Source organism: Nanorana parkeri, unplaced genomic scaffold, assembly GCF_000935625.1.
Source record: "Nanorana parkeri isolate BGI_ZX_2015 unplaced genomic scaffold, ASM93562v1 scaffold562, whole genome shotgun sequence".
Taxonomy (NCBI): Eukaryota; Metazoa; Chordata; class Amphibia; order Anura; family Dicroglossidae; genus Nanorana; species Nanorana parkeri.
In genome coordinates this window covers 877,372-899,245 of record NW_017306830.1, presented here as the reverse complement: position 1 = coordinate 899,245, position 21,874 = coordinate 877,372, and the positions used below count along the sequence as shown (strand labels likewise).

At 45.5% G+C, this 21,874-nt stretch overlaps 2 protein-coding genes across 2 annotated transcripts in view; one reads left to right on the top strand and one right to left on the bottom strand.

The window, feature by feature from the left end:
* The window catches only part of ARHGAP1 (Rho GTPase activating protein 1), a 52,565-nt gene extending 51,127 nt beyond the window's left edge, over nucleotides 1–1,438 (bottom strand). Inside the window, exon 1 of the mRNA XM_018562139.1 lies at nucleotides 1,222–1,438. The gene's annotated coding sequence lies outside the window, so the exon portion shown is untranslated. The remainder of the gene's footprint in view (nucleotides 1–1,221) is intronic.
* Nucleotides 1,439–1,659: 221 nt separating this feature from the next.
* ZNF408 (zinc finger protein 408) lies at nucleotides 1,660–10,872 on the top strand. Its single transcript, XM_018562129.1, has 5 exons — nucleotides 1,660–1,721; nucleotides 5,531–5,745; nucleotides 5,835–5,881; nucleotides 7,308–7,849; nucleotides 9,260–10,872. The coding sequence occupies exons 2-5, from the start codon at nucleotides 5,536–5,538 to the stop codon at nucleotides 10,846–10,848; spliced, it is 2,388 nt and encodes a 795-aa protein (XP_018417631.1). The 5' UTR covers nucleotides 1,660–1,721; nucleotides 5,531–5,535; the 3' UTR covers nucleotides 10,849–10,872.
* The last annotated feature ends 11,002 nt before the right edge of the window (nucleotides 10,873–21,874 follow it).

Below are 21,874 nucleotides of genomic sequence, written 5' to 3'. Positions count from 1 at the left end.
GGGAGCGGTGACTGCCAATCACTGCCCTCTGTAGGGAGAAGATCATGAACTCAGTGATCGGCGGTATGTGATCGCTCAGTCCTCAATCTATAGAGGTGACATGTGCCAGATGCAGTGTCACACGTCGGCTCGAACAGTGAGGATGAGCGCATATCTCTCTCCCCGTAGTTCTCCTTTAATGAATGCAGGGTGCTCTGTGATTGGAGGGAAGACTGTGACGTTCATCCACCCCTCCTCCAATCACTGAAATGAACAAGGGATGTTTTCTGTATAGAGAAGCTGCAGAGCGAGCTGTGATCGGTGTACTCCAGTTTCAGCACCGGTTGTGGCGTGCCGATTGTCCTGTACGGGGAGAATAAAAGTAAGATTAGGTAACGCAGCAGCGGGCGCACAATGCACACACCTCAGAAGTGTTCATTCATTTTTCCCAAAAATTGGTTCAGCTGTAACAAGGTTTGTACCTAAAAAGTCCCATCTGGACTCTTTTGTGGTGCGATTCCTTCCTTAGTCACACGAGCGGCTTTGCGATTCCACAACTACGGGAATCCCATATAATCAATAATAGTGCTACAGAATCAACTCCTACGTCATCCATATCTGCCATTTCTTGTGTGAGAGATCTCTTAGAATAGAACATAGATGGCTGCAAATCTATGGCTCTTAAGGTGCCCAAAAACGTATTGATTTGTGATTGATCTGGGTACGAGCGATCACATGATGCAACACATACAGTATCGTCCGAATATACGATCAGATACGATCGATTGAAAACAATCCTTGAATTGATCTCTACAGTATTATGATCTGATCAATGCACTGATATTAATTCTGTCAGAAACGATCGATAAAGTTTTGCTGCGGCTGATCGACTTGCCAGCGATGAAGCTGCTTATTGCACAGGAGGTTCTGTGATTTGCTATTCTTCTTCAATTTGATTATTTCAGTTGCATCGAATGATCAATAAGTGTGGGGCCACCTTTAGGAACCATAGTAAGACTCACTCATGACAGGTTCTCTTTGCCAAGAGGTTCCACAGGCCATGGCAAGGTAGAAAACCGCCCTCTATCCCCCAGTCTACTGTGATGGGTTGCTCTGGGCAACAGTTCCATCGGTTACCAAGGTAACGCGCTGACAGGTGTGTCAGTCACTCACTAGTGCAGGGGAGACCCCCTGCTGGCGCAGGGCATGTGACCGGTGACGTCACCCCGCCCCACTTCTCACCTCAGCCCGCGGCGGGTCCCGGCTGGCTGCTGTAAAGTGTATGAGCCCGAGCCGCTCTCTCGCCTCAACTCCTCCCGTCTATCCCAGTCACTGTCAGATATCCGGCTTCTGGGCGGAAAGGAAAGCCAGGTCGCCATAACAACCAAAACCCGCCTCTACCCTGCCCCGTCAATATTCTCCACAGCCGAGGGGGTGGAGTCACCTCAAGTCACGGGGTATGGCGCAAGACTTGATTGGGAAATTGCGCTCCCAGCCTGTTTCACTTCATTTCTTTATAGTAATTCAAGGCGGCTTATCTAAAGCTGATAGTGAGATCTTATAGTAATATCAAGTCAACAAATATCACACTTTTAAATATTTGTTTTTTATCTGAGGTGTATGTGTGTGAGCGGAACCGATTAGTTCATGATTGTTTCAGACGAGGGTGCATTCCTGTAAGGACCATTTCCGGTGTGACTATAAAGCCGAATGTTTACTTCCTGTGGTGGGGCTGTTGGCAGGTATGTATGTATGTAGGTAGGGAGTGTTTGGGGACAAGAGGGAGGTAAGCTGTCAGTGCACAGGGATTGGTGTCCTTATGGTGGTGTTAGATGCCAGGCATCCTGTGGACATACCTGGGAACTGTCAGCTTTTTAGAGCACAGTTCCACTTTTGCAGTCAAATTTGAGAAAATCCCTACTATATGTTTGTTATGTGTTTCCAGTCACATCTAGAAATATATGTTTTGCCTTTCTAGTTGTTTCCTTGGAGCAGTTTATGCATAAGACTCTATAGGAGTCACCGCTCCAAGCTCACTACCGTGATGGACTACAATCTCAATACAAATTAGTAAACTAAACGTGAGATTGTAGTCCATCGCAGGAGTGATCTTGGGGCAGTGACTAGTTTACAACACACACAGGGACCATGGGGAACAAAAGTAGTCACCCTCCGGAAGGAAGGACAGTGTCCGCACCAATTCAGAGATGATTGGTAGATCTACAGCCGAGTGAATTACAAATAAGATACGTTTTTGGTAATAGGCTACTTAATATATAGTTTTAAGATGTAACTCCTGAGTTTAGTGTCACTTTAAATATTTTTTAGGTGATGCTATGTGAATGGGAACATGTAACAAATATAAAGAAGGTCTGTCCCAATTTGATACCAAAAGTGGAAATAAACTTTAAACCAGAGGTGTGCAACTCCAGCTGAGCTTTAAGTACTAATCCCATCATGCCTCTGGGAGTCATACCTGTAACTATCAGTTTTGTAATGCCTCATGGTACTTGTTACACAACAGCTGGAGGGTTGAAGTTGCCTACCCCTGCTTTAGGGCTTGTTCACACGATGTCTGGATTCTGTCCGGACCAGAACAGTTTGCTCCTGCACTAAAAATGCATCCCGATGTATCCCTATGTGTTTTATGGGTTCCAGTTCTCACCAGCGCAGTCCGTTCCGGACAAAAAAAATACTGCATGTCACGTTTTCTCCGGTCCGCAATGCACACGAACGCGTCAAAAATGCAACGTTCCGGATGCGTGTCAGTTCCCTTTTTTTTTTTTTTTGTGGAGTGGGGCTGTCAGCTGTTAACTGCAGTGTGGCGTGTTTTCGTTGCATTTTTGACACGTTTGTGTGCGTTCCCGACCAGAGAAAATGTGTGAGTGGATAATTAAAGAGTAATAGAAGGGGTTCCAATTGTATCCTGTAGAAAATGCTGCTGCTACTCTCAGGGTCTGCTCTCTTAATCACAATCTGAAGGGGAAGGTCAGCCAGGTTGAGCTCTGATCTTTCCCTGCAGCAGAGATCACATGGAGAAAAGCCGCTCCAGCTTCCCTCCAGTGCTGCTCACATGACAGAGAGGGAACCGGGAGCAGCTTTTCTCCAGGAAGGGTTAGTAGTATTTCAGCTCTTTTATAATTTTTTTTATTCCTACATTCCAGCCAGACCGATAGCATACGTTTACATTAACATTTGAGCATGGATCTGATTTAAAGGATCAGTCAGTCCAGAGGTGACATTTTGGTAATAGCGGAAGCTGGTGGGATGAATCATCTGCTCTCTTTCTCAGGGACTCCAACGGTGATCTCCCTGCTAGAGTTTCAGGTTCCCTTCCACCTATTCTTTTGCTTCCTCATTTTTTAAAGTTCCCGTTCCTCCTGCTGTAATCACCATAACATCAATAAGCATAAAGAAGACTTGCTCTCTATTACTGTTCTAGTGACAACCCAACGTTTTGGATTATGTTTCTCTTTCATGCCCAGTAACATAGGTTAGCAGGGTAAAGAGAGGAGCTCATTTATTATAATTTTTTTGTTTCGTGGTAGATTGTGGAGGACACGCAGCTCTTGGGTTCTGGGAATATTTGGGGGGGGGGGGTTGTTTTGTTGTTGAATTCCTTGTTTAGTTGGTACTGTTACCCTGTTGGCACCTTTACTAAGTGCCAGCCCTATCCAGTGTAGTAATTACTTGTGTTGTACTGTATATAAGGATTTGTTTTTTATTATTAAAAATTAATTTAAAAACATTTTTTTAAAAGAGAGAGGAGCGGAATCTCCCCAGCAGGGGCACAAACATCAATAAAAACCTGACAAAGGTTCTAACCCTGCCATACTTTATCCAAAACAAAACATTTCGACTTTATATACTCTTCCAATGTCAGTTTTGATTGAAGAGTACCTTCAATGATTAGGCCTATTAAAGTAAGATTTATAGAAAACCACAAAGGGACCAACCACCAAGGATAGTTTGTATTAAAATGAGTCGCCATAATAATATATCTGTCAGAGATGTGCGCAACTGCAAGTAAAGTATGTCCACCTATTCTGATCCTGCCTGAATATGTCCTCCTTTTTGGACTCAAGTTGTGGATATGTTATATTCCCTAGTGTCCCTATCAGTGCAGTGCATTCCTGATGCCTTATGTCTTATGATGAAGAAACTTGGCGTCATTATACAGGGATATTTATACAGGAAACCCTATTCTTGGCACGAACAGCGATTGCTCTTAAGGTGCCCATACATTGGCTCAATTGTGGCCGGTTTTTAATGTACCGGCCGAAATTCGCATAGTGTGTTGGGCTGTCGTCTCCCTTTCAGTCGGCATTCCTTGATTAGCTGATCGAAGGAGCTGGCTGGAAAATTTTCCATCAATCAGAGCCGGCAGCCAATGAGCTGCCTGCTCTGATCGGGTATTCTGACAGGTGCTGGTGTTCTATCAAAGATTGTGACTGGGTTGGAATGTGTGACCGGTTACGTGGCCACACATTTTAACGTACTCGCGCCCACTTTTTCGGCGGTGGAATATGTGACCGTCAAAAGGAGAAGAATGCCAACGCTTTGTCAGCTGTTCCAAGGCAGATCGGCATCGCACATGGTATGTTCAGGAGAACTGATCTGCCCTGGAACAGCTGATCGGTCCTGAAATGTCACTTCTATTCGACTTTGTAGAATGTGAGATCGCAGTCACAAATTTGGATGGAAATGACATTTCAGGACCGATCACCTGTTCCAGGGCAGATCGGTTCTCCTGCACATACCATATGCGATGCCGATCTGCCCTGGAACAGCTGAGAAAGCATTGCAATTCTTCACCTTATGCCGGTCACATATTCCACTGCCGAAAAACTGAGCGGGATTACGTTAAAATGTGTGACCATGAGACCGGTCACACATTCCACCGCCAAAAAACTGTGCGGGATTACGTTAAAATGTGTGACCGCGTCACTGGTCACACATTCTAACGCAGTCACAAACTTTGATAGAACACCGGTGGCTCCTGTCGGAATACAATGCAAACAGCGGCGGTTCCTCAAACGACACGCTGTTTGCTTTGATGGAGGAATCGCGGGTTTAACATAAAAAAAATTGATAGGTGTATGGCCAGCCTTAAATGGATGCCGCCTTCATCTTCCACATTAGCACACTGGGTCTCTTTGGTGAACCAAATGATTCCTTTTGAAAAGGTTGTCTATGGGAATAGGAACGGGCCAGCAAAACTCCAGAAGATTTGGGATGTACGGTGTCAATCTCTCACCATCGCTCATGCTAACACACAGAGATGCTTTTGTTTGCTTACTGCTCTCTAGTTCTCAATATATCTTATTCTGCGACTGTATCAATCACTCATTTACTGTATCAAGGAGTCAAACAAGACAATTCCTTATTGTTAAGTTTATACTGTTTATTAATACACTCTTGTTCTGTGAATGTATTCTTTTGTACATTCCTTGCATTTGTCGGAAGTTCAATAAACCGAGTGTGATAAAAGGGATAACTTGTATTAGGGTCATGGTTGTGATTTTTGTTCTTTCTTTTTCTGTCCATGCAGGTTGTATGAATTCATCGGTCTCCGTCCAGCCTGTGCAGTGCACAGGGGATGCTGTCCGGCAGGCTTTATGCAGCTTACCCCGTGGCCTGGCCCTGGGCCCCTCTTTGTCACAGGGGGAGGGCCTGGGCTTGTGGTGTGTTGGTGATCATTTGCCCGCTGGTTCATACCTTCCTCCCCACAGGCCTGAAACTGAAGATAGCTTATCGGATATTCAGGTAAGTTTTGTGCATGTGTTATATATGTCAGTTTATCTGTTTTCTGTGTTTATTCTATAAATCATTATTATTATGTTATGTCCTTATAGGAAAACCTAACTGCATCGCTACAAGAAACTGTACTTAAGTGGGTGAGGTATGTATGCTTAAAAGACCTGTAAACACATAAAGGGACTGATTTATAATTCTTCCACGAAGCATATAGCTGGTCGAATGGTGTTCACACTGCACTACCACCACTAGATGGCACTGAAGAGCATAGGAATATCTCTGCTCTATCTAGTGGGAAGTGAGTGAACACATACCGTCGCTCGCTCACTTTCCTATTATCTCCCTGTAGAGAGCGGTGACTGTCAGTCACTGCTCCCCGCAGGAATCCCCCGCTCCCCTCTCCGATTCTCTAGCGCTGACTGGAATAATGGACGTGGGAGTGGGCGGGCACAGCTGGCTCTGCCTCTAGATAGGCAGAGCCAGCTGTCAATCAGCCAGCTGGGTGGATCTTGACAGTATTGTTGGGATCCGTCTCGTCTGCGGTGCTCTACAGCTCGCTATATACTGAGCTTCAGGTCACGGAAGGAGGTTAGCATATGTCCTCATGTGACCCTTAGGATAACTATGGGATAAAAATGTTACCCCATAGTTCTCTTTTAAGGGCTGCTGCCTGCAGTAGAAGTCCTCTTATACTCACCTTTCCAGTGGCCCATGTTTCTTGCTTTACTTCTGTTTGAGTACCGCAGCCTCTGTCATACTCCTTGGCATCTAACACTTATAAGAGTATCCCCTGCTACACACTGTGGTTCTATCCACCAACCCCTATGTCAGTGCTGGACTAAGCCTTGACGAAAGAGACGGGGGATGGAACCATGGTATAAGACGGGGACACAGGCATTACAACATTTTCAGAAGTGTTGTATGGGAGAGGCTGTAGTGCTGGATTGGAGGATTAGTAGGAGATGTGGGTCACCAGAGAGGTGAGTATAAAAGCTCTTCTATTGCAGGGAGCAGGCCTTAAAGCCGATCTTTAGTTTTTCCAAAGTTTTTGGTATAAATACACTTATTATGTAGTTACAGCAACAGTTGTTTTATCTTTTGGGGGGAAAAAAATTGTTAATCCATATGAATAAAAGCTGGACAGTGCATTTCTGCTGGACAGCTTGGCCTGTGTGATGAAGGATTTACTGGCAGCATCAACAGCTAATAAAACCATGTTACAGGGGGCTCAGTAGCTGTGTTACTGCTATTGACGGATAGTTTCATATACAGTATGTCATGTTTAATTTTTCCCATAGTTCCAGGTAACATAGTGTCACTACCCTAGCTCATAAAAGTAGCATTCACACTGTGAATCCAGACAACTGCATACCACAGCTGCCTTTGTGACTGCGTTATTTTCGGTAAGCTTGAGTAGGAACTAAGAACGTATATTTTGTTAAGATAGTCTTCCTTCTTGATGATATGTTGTCAGTTGTGAATGATGCTGATGGACACGTTTTCTGCAAGAGGGCACCAGAGAGCATGGTATCTGGGTTTATGTGACTCCATGTCTCTATGCTGTTTTGCAGGTTTGTGAGAAGCAGCCCGAAACAGGAGAATGTGAGATTATGCAGACTCAGCGGGAGTCTGCATCTTCAGGTCATCTCACCAATCCAGCCAGGTTCAGAACTGCTATTTTCACAGGAAGACAATGGAAGTTGCACTAAAGAAACTGAACATATCAATGAACTGAAAAAGGAAACTATTCCCTCCACCCAAGCTGCATGGAGTGACTCCATCCCCAAAGACTCTGTCCAGTACCCAGTGGAGACTCAAGGTGATGAGTTACCAAAAGTTACCAAAGAAATATCCATCACATTATCATCCCCACAACCTGAGGAACTGGTTGTAACACCACATCCAAAGGGATCTTCTTCTATAGGGACCCCAGAGATTGAGAGGACAGAGCCAGCAGTGACACCAGAAGAGGAAGCAATGTCACCACCTGCACCAGAGCCAGAAGGAGCCAAACTGTCACTTAGTGCAGACCTTCCAAAGAATATCTCAACATGTACTGCCATGGAGGAGACCGCTCCTGAACAGAGTAGTGCAATACAGAGCCAGGATACAGGTGTGTATTCAAGTCCCCTGGGTAATATACATTCATAGTGTCCCCTTATCACTTCATTACTGGTAATCTGTTATACCGTAACATGAATAATCATTGCAAATTGCAAAGAAAGACATACAAGGGTTGTTATAACAACATTAAAGCCCAACTCCGGGTAAAAATCAAAATTTCACAATGTATTGTCAGTGAAATACCTTTCTCTGGTGTGCTTTCCTTCTACCCATATTCCTAACACTTACCACTTTATTCTGTTTCCTGCCAGTTTCATCCTTTTTTCCTGCCTCGGTCACCAGACACATTGGTGCACTAGTTATTTTGTAAGGGACCGGTCCCTTCACCATCACCCCTGTGTTGTCTTCTTCACTATAAAGCTGACACAGTCAAGAAGGCAGTGATCCTGGAGTTAAGCTTTAAAGTAGATGACAACTACTCAATGCTTTTTTTTTTAATATTTGTGCACATTTCTTCAATTTCCACTTGAAATTAGGGTGTCTGAGCAGCACTGGTCTTTTCTAAAGGGAAATCTTTTGTTTTCTGGGTACCCTTACTGTCACCTGCATTGACCCAAAGCAGCAAAACACCAGTGACCACACATGCAGCTGTGAACGAGCCCTTATCGTCCTAGTGTTTCAATATGTTTATTGTGGAACTTATTGCAAAACGTATTTCTCTATGTGCCCTGTACAACACCACAGTGGAGCAGAGAGGTGTAGAAAATGCAAAAATAAAGTAAAAATTAAAAGGGAACTATGAGGTGAGTGTAGTTCTCTAAAGGGTCACGGGAGGACATATACTAGCGTCCTCCCGTGACCCAAAGCTCAGTATATCACAAGCTACAACTCACGATATACTAAGACCACCGCAGCCGGGTCTGATCCCGACCATGCTGTCGAGATCCACCCAGCTGCGTGAATGACAGCTGTCTCTGCCTATCTTATCTAGAAGTATGTGTTTGTAGATTGTCATTACTAAACCTTTCTAAAGGTGCCTTTGTTGTTATTGTAAAGATATGGATAAAGGTCCTCTTTAAGGGCTCATTCACACCACATCCAGATCATCTCCAGACCAGACCAGATTTCCAGACCCAAAATGTATCCTAATGTATCCCTATGCTGTTCCTAGCCTCTGTTCACACCAGCACAGTCCGATCCAGACCAGACCAGAAAAATACTGCATGTCTCATTTTGTCTGGTCTGGGATGTACTGGAACTGCGGGCAGGTTCAGACCATTTTCCAGACCAGATCTGGTCCGGAAAATGGTCTGAACCTGCCCTGAAGGATTCATATTTTGAGAACATACCAAATTCATCAGTGATTGAAGTTACTTTGAAAAATATATTCAAAGCAGCTCTGAACTATGTATGTGAAGTCACCTCAAATGGTGTAATTACTAATTCTCCTGTCTTGTAGATCCTACCGATGTTACTCACACAGACGATATGAAGGAAGAGGCAGCGAGTGAGAACAAATCATTGAACTGCAGCCAGGATGAGACAAAATGTCAGGCTTCTAGTAACTTTGTATCCAGGTCCAGTACAGTTTTTGTGGGGGAGAACAAGACCAGGAATGCAGAAAGTAAAAAGAAGACTACTGAGAGAGGAGAGAGCAAACTAAGGGGAAGCAAAGCAAATGTAGATGTTGGCTCAGCACAGACGACAGCTCCAAGTAAGGCAGTGAAGCGGAGGTGCTCCCCTGGTTCAGTAACAAACAGTGATATCCCCGCTAAGATCTCCAGACTAGAAAGAGAAGATGTTTCTAAAGATGTAAAGGAGGAGACCGTTAGCAAGAGGACGAAACTAAAGGCAACACCAGAACGCAAGTTCCATTGTCCAGACTGCAATAAAAGCTTCAGCCAGATAGGCCATCTACGACGGCACAGTTTTATCCACAGCGGCCACAAACCATTCCTGTGCACAGAGTGTGGCAAAGCCTACTGCTCGGAGGAGAGCTTCAAAGCTCACCTTCTAAGCCACCAGGGCGTCCGTCCTTTTAAATGCTCACTCTGTGATAAAGCATACGGCACACAACGTGACCTGAAAGAGCATGCTGTGCTGCACACAGGTCAAAGGCCCTACCGCTGTGAGGACTGCGGGAAAAGCTTTGCCCGGCGACCCACTTTACGCATCCACCGTAAGAATTACTGCACACCAAGGACTGACGAGACAAAAACTCCTCTCAGTTGCACTGTGTGCAACAAGCAGCTCGCCAACAGCTGCTCGCTGCGCAACCACATGCTCGTACACACAGGGGAAAAACCTTACACGTGTCCAGACTGTGGCAGTTCTTTCCGTCACAAGGGTAATTTACGGATACACCAGCGCCTACATACTGGCGAAAAGCCCTACAAGTGCCAGTTCTGCGGCGATTCGTTTCCCCAGCAGCCCGAACTGAAGCGGCACTTAATCCTGCACACAGGGGAAATGCATTTGTGTACCGTCTGTGGCAAGGCGTTAAAAGACCCCCATACTCTGCGCGCCCACGAGCGCCTTCATACAGGCGACCGCCCATTCGTGTGTCAGTATTGTGGAAAGTCCTACCCCATGGCCACCAAGCTCCGGCGCCACCTAAAATCCCACCTGGAGGAAAAACCATTCCGCTGCCACTTATGTGGCATGGGCTATAATCTGCAGCACAGTTTGAAGCGCCATTTGCGCGGCCACAGACATGACGAACTGAAAGCGGAGGATGGCACTGCTGAGTCGGCGGTAGGCAGCGAGACGGAGCACACGCTAGTTTTGCTTCAGTTAGTTGAGCCAGAAGACGTTGCCGAGAGCTCAAACAGGATACTCATTACAGACTTCACAGGGAGCTCTGAAGCAGGTCATTCCCACAATCCCCCAACATTGCTTCTTCCATTGAACTCTGAGACATTAGAAGTCTCTACAGACCCCAATCACAGTGGTGGAATCCTGCACAGGGACCAGTGCCCTGGCATTATACTGGTTCCCCAGGCAGTGGGATTCAGCACTGTGGTGGAGGAGATAGAGGTTGAATTATGAATGTCGTGTATGGAACTTGTCTGTATAAAAAAAAAATGTCATCTCTGTTTACCTGGTGCAAAGGTTTTTGTGTATTACCAGTTTTAAGTTAAAAGCAAACCCTTCAGGCACTGCTGCTAGGTCGAAAACTAACTGTAGGCACTCCAAGGTGCATGTAAGTACTAATCATCAAACTTCTAATCCTCTATTGGGACTGAAGTGCACCCCCTCTACCTAACATAGCTGAGGCCTTAGCTTCTCTGACTTGATCATAGCTCAGAGTTTGATACCTCTGCTATAATGTTTGCCAAGGATTTCAGTAAGGTGGTGCACCTGCACTTATACTATGTTGTTAGTAGGTATTCACCAATACCGGTTCTTCGGTATCAAGTACGAGTACCAATACTTTGCTTTAGGTATTTGCCGATACCGGTGCTTACGCTGGCATGGAAGCAATCAGGAAGCTGGGCGGTGGGTAATGATATGTCGTCCAGCTTCCTGATTGCCCGGGAAGCCAGCTCCATGTTGTTTGGCCGGGAACCCGGCTTCTCCGCCAATCCGCTTTGGGCCGGCTTACCCACCAATCAGGAAGTCGGGAATGGCCCGGCTTCCTGATTGCACAGGAAGCTGGCTCCATGTTCCCCTATAGCACTGCCGGTTAAAGGAAATCTTTCTCTGACCGGAAGTTCCGTTATCAGCGAAGGTTCCGGAGCATTTGGGCGAGTTCGAGTACTCGGTATCTGTATCGGCGAATCCCTAGTTGTTAGTTTATAGACATTATGGGGTTGATTTACTAAAGGCAAATAGGCTGTTCACTTTGCAAGAGGATTTTCCCTTATCTTAGTGAATGAGGTGAAGGTCTGCTGTCTTTCAATATCCAATCATGTGCAACCAACAGAGAGGCAGGGGGTGCAGCGAAGGTGAGTATCAGCGTGTTTGTGAGGGGTAGTGAGCTTTGAATAGGTAAAGTGACAGATTACTTTAAGGCCTCAAAACTGATCGTTTTTTTTTTTCTCTTTCAAAGTTTTTATTAATTTTTTAGTTTCTTATGTTTACCAATTTTGTTACAATAAATGCATGTGCCACGCAACATTCCATCCGGAGTATATCCCTCTTTATCTCTTTGAGCAGCCCCATAATACCCTTGGTAACAATTTAAACATGTACTTTGTTAACCATCTACTAAAAGGGCAGATACGCCTTATCCTTACTTCCCAGGAATAGTGGGTCACCTTTAAGTCATTATGTCAGCACGTGACATTTCCCCCTGGTGAATTTAAACACACTTTCCCCCAAGGGGAAAGGGGCAAAACATTAACCTACATAAATTGATAAAACAAACAAAAACAAAAGCACGCATTAAAAATAATTAAAAAAAAGAAATTTTAAAGAATTGCAGACTCCCAAGCTCCGGACCATCAAAACCCTTGTTTAGCCGGAGCAAAATGATCATGCTCAATGCGGGCTCAAGATTGCCAGGTGACTCAGCCAGGGTTCCCATAGCGCTTGGAATTGAGCATACCTATCTTGCAGAATACTAGATAATTTCTCATGGATCATTATCCAATTTATTTTAGACAGTACCATAGAGAATGGAACTGTTTCGGATTTCCAGGCCCGAGCGATTGAGATCTTAACTGCTAGGAAACAGAAGGATACAAATTTGCCCTGCGTTTTCGGAATACCCGGGATCGGTCTATTTAATAATAGGTACTGCGGGTCTCTCGGAACATAGACCCCCAAGGATCCGATAAAGCAGGGCAAAAAGCTTGTTCCATAAGGAAGGCAATTTTGGACAATGCCACCATACATGAAGCATAGAGCCCTGTTGAGTACATCCTCTAAGGGCTTGTTCACACGACGTCCGGATTCTGTGCTGACCAGATCCATGCGCTCCTGCACTAAAAATGCATCCCAATGTATCCCTGTGTGTTTTATGGGCTACAGTTCTCACGTGCGCAGTCCGTCCAGGTTACGACAGAAAAAATACTGCATGCCACATTTTGTCCAGTCAGGAAACGCATGAACGCATCACAAACGCGTAAAAAACGGACCGCACTGCAGCTTAGCAAAAAAAAGTATTCTTTCTACACTTTTCATGATGTCATCATCATTGGACTTCCTGGTTGTGGTGGAGCAGTAGAGGGAAAACCAGTAGGTATTAACAACATGGTCCTGGACATAGAAAGGTTTGTCGGATTGATGGAGCGAGCGCTAATACTATACGACCCTCGTCATTCACAGTTCAAAAATGTGCATTAAAAAAATCAAAACCGGAGAGAAATAGCATCAGAGCTGTATGCTGAATTCACATTGTACAATAGTGTCCAGAAGAATGAATGTGGTGAGTGATTACACATATCTTGTATGTTGACTAACTGTATGCAGACCATGTTAAGCACTGCATGCTGGCCATGTTAAGCACTGCATGCTGGCCATGTTAAGCACTGCATGCTTGTCATGTTAAGCACTGCATGCTGTTCATGTTAAGCACTGCATGCTGTTCATGTTAAGCACTGCATGCTGTTCATGTTAAGCACTGCATGCTGGTCATGTTATCCACTGTATGCTGGCCATGTAATCCAAATAAAGTTTGTCATATTTGGGGGGTTATATGCTGCCGGGAGATTTCTCTTTCTTTGTAATATATGGTGCTCTTTTGTCCCCTCTGTCCATATATGACATACACAAAGGGAAGTGGTTGTTCCGAGAGGGCGGAAGTGACCTCAGAGGAAGAATCTGCATACTGACAGCTCCACAGCTTAAAAAAAATGAACTGTCAGCATCTGGTCCGCGTCAAAAACGCACTGCATGCAGAGCACCGCGTCTGCAGATCAGGACCGGAAAATCGTGTGAACAAGCCCTAAAGAACAAGGAACTAGTCCCTAGGAACATAGATGCCAACCTAGCTGGTACTAAATACCAACGAGAAAAAACTTTATAGTTAGCTTCAAGTAAGGATACATTGAGCAAGCCCAACGTTAACTGAGTGGTACATTGTTGCCACTCGTCCACAGAAAGTGATGTGCCTAATTCGCTTTCCCATGCGACCATATACGCTAATTTAGTGAAGGGACTCAGCTGCATGGAATATATAAGGGAGATTCCCCCCCCCCGCCCGCCTTGGCCAAGCTCTCCCAAACTCCATTGTTCATAAGGTGTTAGCAGAGAGAGTGCAACCCCAACTGCTGCCAGTATAAAAAGTGCTGTATTTGTCTAAATCTAAACAATTCCGAATTAGGCATCTGAAGGTTATTTTGACCGTAAGAGAGGGTAAGTGGTTTACAAAGCTTAATAAAGTCTCCAATTCTATATAAGCCTTTATCAAGCCACCATTGGAAGGCTTTGGTCTGTAGGCCCGGTGGAAAATTTACATTGCCGAACAAGGGTGCCAAGGGAGTATGAGGAGAAACCATCCCCTCCTTACCTCGTAGCCAATCCCACAGGGCCATGGAGTGTGACAAAGTAGGAGCCATGATTAGGGGTCTGTGTCTTGCTATCATCCAAATCAAGAGCTCAATAGAAGAGCCCTTGAAGGAGCTTGATTCTATTCTGGCCCAGTCAGGAATTGCTACCGCACGGTAGGCCGCAGAGAGTTGTGCCAGCTGTGATGCCCGATAATAATAAAGGAGGTTAGGGACCCCAAGACCCCCTTGTTGTCTAGATTTGAGAAGAATCGCCTGAGAAATTCTAGAGCGTTTATCACCCCAAATAAATTTGATAATGGACGTTTGGAATTTGAGAAATTCAACCCGTTGGATAGGAATTGGCAAGGTCCTAAAATAATACAGAATTTTGGGGAACAAAGTCATTTTAACTGAATGCGTTCGACCCATCCAGGATAGATTATAAGAGGACCATCTGGTCATATCTTCCCCAAGAAGGTTGTATAGCGGAGGATAGTTTACATGGTACAGTCGGGAATAAGAAGATGTCATTTTAAACCCCAGATACTGGATAAAGTCAGTTCTCCACTCAAAAGGGAAGGAACTTCTAAGCCCCGACCACTGCTCAGGAGAAAGATTAATATTAAGTGCAACAGACTTAGAAGCATTAGCTCGGAGTCCTGATATCTGTGCGAATCGCTCCAAAAGGGCCATAAGTGAAGGTGTTTTAGGAATTATTATCAGGTATAATGTAAGGCCGTTTTAATACAATTCGTCGATTTTAATCGACTTAATCGAATAATTGTTGCAGCTCTACAAGTAGTGCTTAGCAGAATTTTTGCACGCTAGTGCCATTCTACTTTAAGGACTGAGGAAATACTGAATGCAGGACGTCATGGGCCCTGCCCCTGAAGGACAAACTCACCGCCCTGCACTCTCAGTGTAATGATGCAGAAAGTGGTGTTGATGTCACTGCACTGCCGCTCTGCATTATTAAAGATCACCCACCACTGGAAAAGATTAAAAGAAGACGCATTACCTGACTGGCCTGAAGGCTTCTGGATGGGCGATACAAATCTAAGGCCCCATTCACATGGGGATTTTATCTGCGTCCGGGGATTCCTGTATCAAGAACAGGAATGTCCAAGGTGGCAAGGAGTGTCCGTTCAGATGAGCTCCCTTTACCTATTTAAGTTAATTACACTGCATCTGTCAGTGATAGTGCGCATACGGTTACGCTACAGCTCGCGGTATACTGAGCCTAGGGTGACGGGAGGACGCTAGCTTGTGTCCTCCCGTTACTCTAAGGAGAACTATGGGGAAAAGCCTTAACCCCATAGTTCTTTAAAACACCCAGAAGTGAGGATAACTGCAGCGCCTGAGGAGCATTGAAGCGCCGGAGCTGGAAGACATGGGCTGCCTGAAAGGTGAGTAACCATGTTCTTCTTTTACAGGCTGTTCTTAGTTTTCAAGTGACCTTGTGCTGACTTTAAATCACTCTATTGTGCTCCTAACTGGTATTTACACATCCAATACCCCAGGAGTATTTGCAGTATTACACCAGTTTCCTGTAAAACACGGAGCAGTGAAAATCTGCTTGTGACATCTGTATGGATTGTTGAATTCTCTCCCACCACAAATCAAATCCATTCCATGAAATGTAAATATTAACTAGACAGAGTACACATCTTCCTCAAACATGCAATAGTGCGTGCGTGATTCCTACCCTGGGGCAGGAGGGCTGGATTACACGCGAGATGGTGGGTTCTTATGTAGCATTGGAACTCTATTTAAAAGAGAACTATGGGGTAAGTGTTTTCCCCATAGTTCTCTTTAGGGTCACAGGAGGACATATACTAACCTCCTCCCGTGACCCAAAGCTCAGTATTTTGCAATCTGTTGCCTGCAATATACTGAAACCGCCGCAGTCGGGACGGATCCCGACATTACTGCCAAGATCCACCAAGCTGCGTGAGTGACAGCTGGCTCTGCCTATCTAGAGGCAGATCCAGCTGTGCCCGCCCCTTCCCCGTCTGTTCATCCAGTCAACGTTGGAGGAATGGAGAGAGGAGGGGGGAATCCCTGTGGGGAGCGGTGACTGACCATCACCGCTCTCTGCAGGAAGACGATCAGGAAGTGAGCGGATCGGCTGCATGTTTCTGCTCACTTCCCTATCAATAGAGCCAACCTGTGACAGTTTCAATGTCACACGTCCGCTCTAACAATGAGGATGAGTGGAAAACACTGGCCTCATAGTTCTCCTCTATGTGATAAAACAGTAGAGTGTCCGCCTCATGACAACCAATTGTTTTCCAACTATCATTCCTTTCTTACAGATTTAAAGCGTGCGTAAAAGGTACAAATGTTTTTGTTTATATTGCCTAGAGTAGGGAAAGATGACAACCCCTGCCAGTTTATTTTCTGCTAATAGGAGTTTCACTTCCTGTCTGGGAGACGCAACAGGAAGTTATAGAAAATCTCAGCAAAATTAGGGGATTTCCTCTCTTGGGGAGTTGTCACCCAAACAAGTGTGCCCATTGTAAGATTTACCATCACCTCTTGCTCTGATGACAATTATAACATTTTAGGTTCCCCACCACTTCCTGTCTCGGTGATAGTGGTCATCAGATCAAACTGCCTAGTGGGGACACAGAGGGCAATGAAGACCTGACAGAGGTTTTATTCCTTCTGTACTCTATTCAAAACAAACGTTTTTAGGGCCGGTGGCATCTAGTGGCCGTTGGCCATACTGCACCTACCTACACGGTGCACACCGATCGCGCTGTGGGTGTCATTGTTTTCTAATGGCACCCCAGTCACACTGGGTGGATCGTGCAGTTTCCAGCAGCGATTCCGCCCGTGCTTCCAAACACGAACAGCTAAAAACAGCACATGTACCTTTTTTCTGCGATTGCCGCGCGGATGTCACCCCATTGAAATCATTGGGGCCTCGCGGCAATCGTGGCCTGCATTGTGCAGGACCGTGCGATCCAGGATCGTGTAGATCTGCACCGGACTTAACTATACATGCACATAAAAAATTAGGAGGAATGGTAAATATGGAATGTGCAAAACAAACACTTTTTTGTGTTTCAGGACAAATGAGACCCCGCAGTTACAAAGTCACATTTCAGGACCGATCAGCTGTTCCAGGGCAGATCGGCATCGCAGTTGGTATGTGCAGGAGAACCGATCTGCCCTGAAACAGCTGATCGGTCCTGAAATGTCACTTCTATCCGACTTTGTGGAATGTCAGATCGCAGTCACAAAGTCACATTTCCGGACCGATCAGATGTTTCAGGACCGATCGGTTCTCCTGCACATACCATCTGCGATGCCGATCTGCCCTGGAACATCTGAGAAAGCGTTGGAATTCTTCACCTTTTGCCGGTCACATATTTTACTGCAGGAAAAGTGGGCAGGATTACGTTAAAATGTGTGACCACGTGACTAGTCACACATTCCAACCCAATCACACTCTTTGATAGAACACCGGCAATACCTAAAGTGAAGGTATTACTCTTTATTCTCAAATCTCTCTCTTTAGAGCATGTGCCGCATTTTTATCCTTTTCCCAGTAGTGAGAAACGGCTTTTATTACTCCCTGCGATATCTGCACCAGGCTTGTAAAATTCTTGCAGGGTTCAGCTGCTGGAAGCTTAGTTCTTATTAACATAGCTACGTCCCCCGAACTACATCTCCCAAGAACCTTTTCATTACACACAGTCTGTGGGTAGGATCTTGTAAATCAAGACACTGCCATTGTTTTGTTGGGAAAGAAATCAATGTATGCATGTAGAGAAGGGCAGTGTTCTGTAGTCCAGCAGGCAGGGCAGACAACACTGATCAGGATTTTAGAGGCACTGTGCTGTCAGCCCAATCAGAAATTTAGGAGCTCACTGGATTTCTCCAGATCAAGTATTTTTCTGTACTCGCAGCTTTTTTGAACATGAGGAAATGTGCATGTATTTTAAGGATGTACTACATTTTTTTTTATCTTGTCATGACACACTTTTAAGGCAACATGTCAGATTTAGCCATGAATAGGATGGAGGTAGTCCAAAGCTTAAATATACAGCAAACAGTAAAACAGCTTGTCAGGACGGCCCTCCTCCATCACCTCTGTTCAGGCCGGTTCACTGACTGTTGGCTAGTTCTGGGGCCGGCACATTACCGAGCGCAATGCTACGTCCAGGATCAGGGCCTTGGCTGCAACAGCAAAAATCCTTCCCGCGGTTCCCTTAAATGTTTGCTGTACTTTGCAACGTGGGGCCCCGCTCGTACCCTGCCTCATAGCCAGCTCTCTGAACATAGTTCTGACCCTGCTCTTTGGACCCCTGTCCCATCTGTCAGTTCCCTCTTGTCCTAAAATAAATATTTGTTCTGTTAGACATGGAAGAGCACACAGCTGTGTGACGGTTAGAATCCAAATTCTCAAAATTGCACTCGTACGGGGGAATGTTATGCTGTGGTCACATTGTAATCATATTATAGATGTACAGAAGTGTTGGGAGCAGATGAAGGGAAATCTATCAAAGTGATTGATTCTGAAAGAACTGTATTGCATAGAAAACATCCTTCATTCTTCCAGTGCAAGTGAGAGTAATGGAGGCTGATTGGTTGTCACATACACTTGCATTAACAACAACCTACAGGAAGGCCGAGGACAACTTGTTTAAGGCTAGGTTCACACAATATCGCACAAAACACAGATTCACATTGAAGTCAATGGAGGCTGTTCACACCTTTGCGGTTTGTCACGCGGATGAAGTCGCCTGTTGCGCAAAAAGGTACAGGAGCTTTTTTCGGACGGTTGTCGCGCGGTTTGGGTCCCATAGACATCTCTATGCATTGAGGGCCGGTTCACACCAGAAAGTCTGCGTTCCAGTGCGTTCGGCCTCTGGAACGCAAGCCGGCCAGCTCCCTGCGGGATGGGGTGTGGCGGTGCATCGAAGTCAATGACACCGTAGCGACGCCCCCCCGCCCGCACCCACATTAGTGCCTACTTTCCGGTCCAGTGCGATCTGTAAAAATAATGCTTGCAGCATTTTTGCAGATCTCACTGGACCGGAACACAGACACTAATCTGCCTGCTTTCCGGGTGCGGGTGATCGCACTGCGGGCGTGGGTGTTTGCGGTGCCCCCTTCCGCCCCTGAATGCAGGGAGCCGGCCGGCTTGCATTCCAGTGTGTTCCAGAGGCCGAACGCACTGGAACGTGCACTTTCTGGTATGAACCGGCCCTCGAAACCGCATGAGAACCGCACGGTTTTCAAAGAACAGTTGTGCAAATGAAAAAGCGCAACAACCGCGCAAAAACCTCTTGCCAGGTCAGTCGCCTCGGTGTGAACCTAGCCTCAAAGAAGAACTGTAATTTTCTTTTTTTTTATATATCACAAGTAAACCTCCTATAACCAGTAACTGTAACCATGCTCCAAATAATGTGCCCCATCATGCTTCTTTCATCCTGTAACCTTCCTTTGAACCAGTCCAGGGGAGGGACAGTCAGGGCTGCACATAGCAGGCATCAGCAAACTGCTAAGGAAGAAAGGGAAGTGTCCATGAGCAGGAAGATGGATCCTACAAAAGAGACTGTACAGAATGGTCAAACACCCAACACAATGTGCACCACACCCCATCATAGTGACACCTTCCACTTGCTGGACATGGACAGGCACTTGTGAAAATGATCTGACCTCCAAGTTATAGGTAGGTGAAATATAGCCAAAATCTTTCCCCAATTTATTAAAGGAGAACTATGAGGTGAGTGCTTTCCACTCACCTCATAGTTCTAGCCGACCTGTGACAATGAGACTGTCACAGGTCAGCTCAGTAGATCGGGAAGTGAGCGAACACATACCGGCGTTCACTCACCTCTCGATCCTGTCACGGCTCTCTGCCGTGGGGCTGGATTCCCCCCTCCCCGCTCCGATCCTCCAGCGCTGACTGGTGGAACGGACGGGGGAGGGGGCGGGTACAGCTGGCTCTGCCTTTAAATAGGTACAAAATTGTGTGTATCTTCCTGCACTCCTTACCGGATCTCCTAGGAGATGATGTCTGTAATAGGGTGCTTGTAGTGACCACGGAGGCACCGTGTAGTCAAGTAGTAATTCCAAAAGATGTCACCAGCACTCCAAAAGTAGATTCAATATATTTTAATGACAACGGTCATTCAAAATCACAAGTACTTTCGGGGCCACGTTGGTTCCCCGTCATCAGGCTCAGAATGTACAAAATTGTGTGTATCTTCCTGCACTCCTTACCGGATCTCCTAGGAGATGATGTCTGTAATAGGGTGCTTGTAGTGACCACGGAGGCACCGTGTAATACAAAATTGTGTGTATCTTTCTGCACTCCTTACCGGATCTCCTAGGAGATGATGTCTGTAATAGGGTGCTTGTAGTGACCACGGAGGCACCGTGTAAATTGACACCGATCTATTGAGCCGACGTGTGACAGTTTCATTGTCGCACGTCGGCTCCAACTGAGCCTGATGACGGGGACCCAACGTGGCCCCGAAAGTACTTGTGATTTTGAATGACCGTTGTCATTAAAATATATTGAATCTACTTTTGGAGTGCTGGTGACATCTTTTGGAATTGCCTTTAAATAGGCACGCAGCTGGGCGGATCCCGGCACAATTGTCGGGATCCGCTTCAGCTGCGGCGTCTCAGTATACCGCGAGCAGCAGCTCGCTGTATACTGCGGCGTCTCAGTATACCGCGATCTACAGCCCGCAGTACACTGAGCCTAGGGTGACGGGAGGACGCTAGTTTGTGTCCTCCTGTTACCCTAAGGAGAACTATGGGGAAAAGCCTTAACCCCATAGTTCTCCTTTAAGAGGTAGCACAGACTTCTGGAGTTCCAAACACAAGACTCTCATATATCCACACCATTAACAATGTGATAAGCTCAGACAAAACAGAAGCACTTCATAGTATAATCTTTGTTTTGCGTTTCCTGACCGTACAAAATGTGACATGCAGTATTTTTCTGTCGTAACCTGAACGGACTGCACACGTGAGAACTGTAGCCCATAAAACACATAGGGATACATTGGGATGCATTTTTAGTGCAGGAGCGTACGGATCAGGTCAGCACAGAAAACGGACGTCGTGTGAACAGGCCCTAACACAATAAAAGTTTTATTAACAAATAAAATCTCACTCACCACTCACAGGAATAGCACTATTCTTAATGGCATACATAGAATTTTTTGAGAATTCCATCAATCTCCGTGACTTGTGGAAGTCAGTATTGGACTGAGGCCGGTTCTAACAGCTAAGTAAGGAGTACATGTCGGTGATATTTAAATTTTTTCATTCATCTGCAGTTCTGGTATGTTTTAGAATTGTGCGATTTGTTTGGTTCCGAATTAAAATTCAGACGGATTTCTGCATATTCGGATGCATCAAAATGTCCGAATGAAAAAATAATGAATTCAAACATATCCGAATTTTTGATAACGAAATTTACGGATGCATCTGAATTTTTTTCAGAATGTCATTCAGAATGAATTTATGTTGCTTAACATTAAAATAATTTTTAAAAAAAACAGCATGGAGTCCCCTCCCCAATTCATACCAGACCCACAGAGGAGGGGACGTTCATCCGGCAGGATAAGCTATGCCGCCTCTCTCATGCAGCTGTCGGGCTCTCGGTC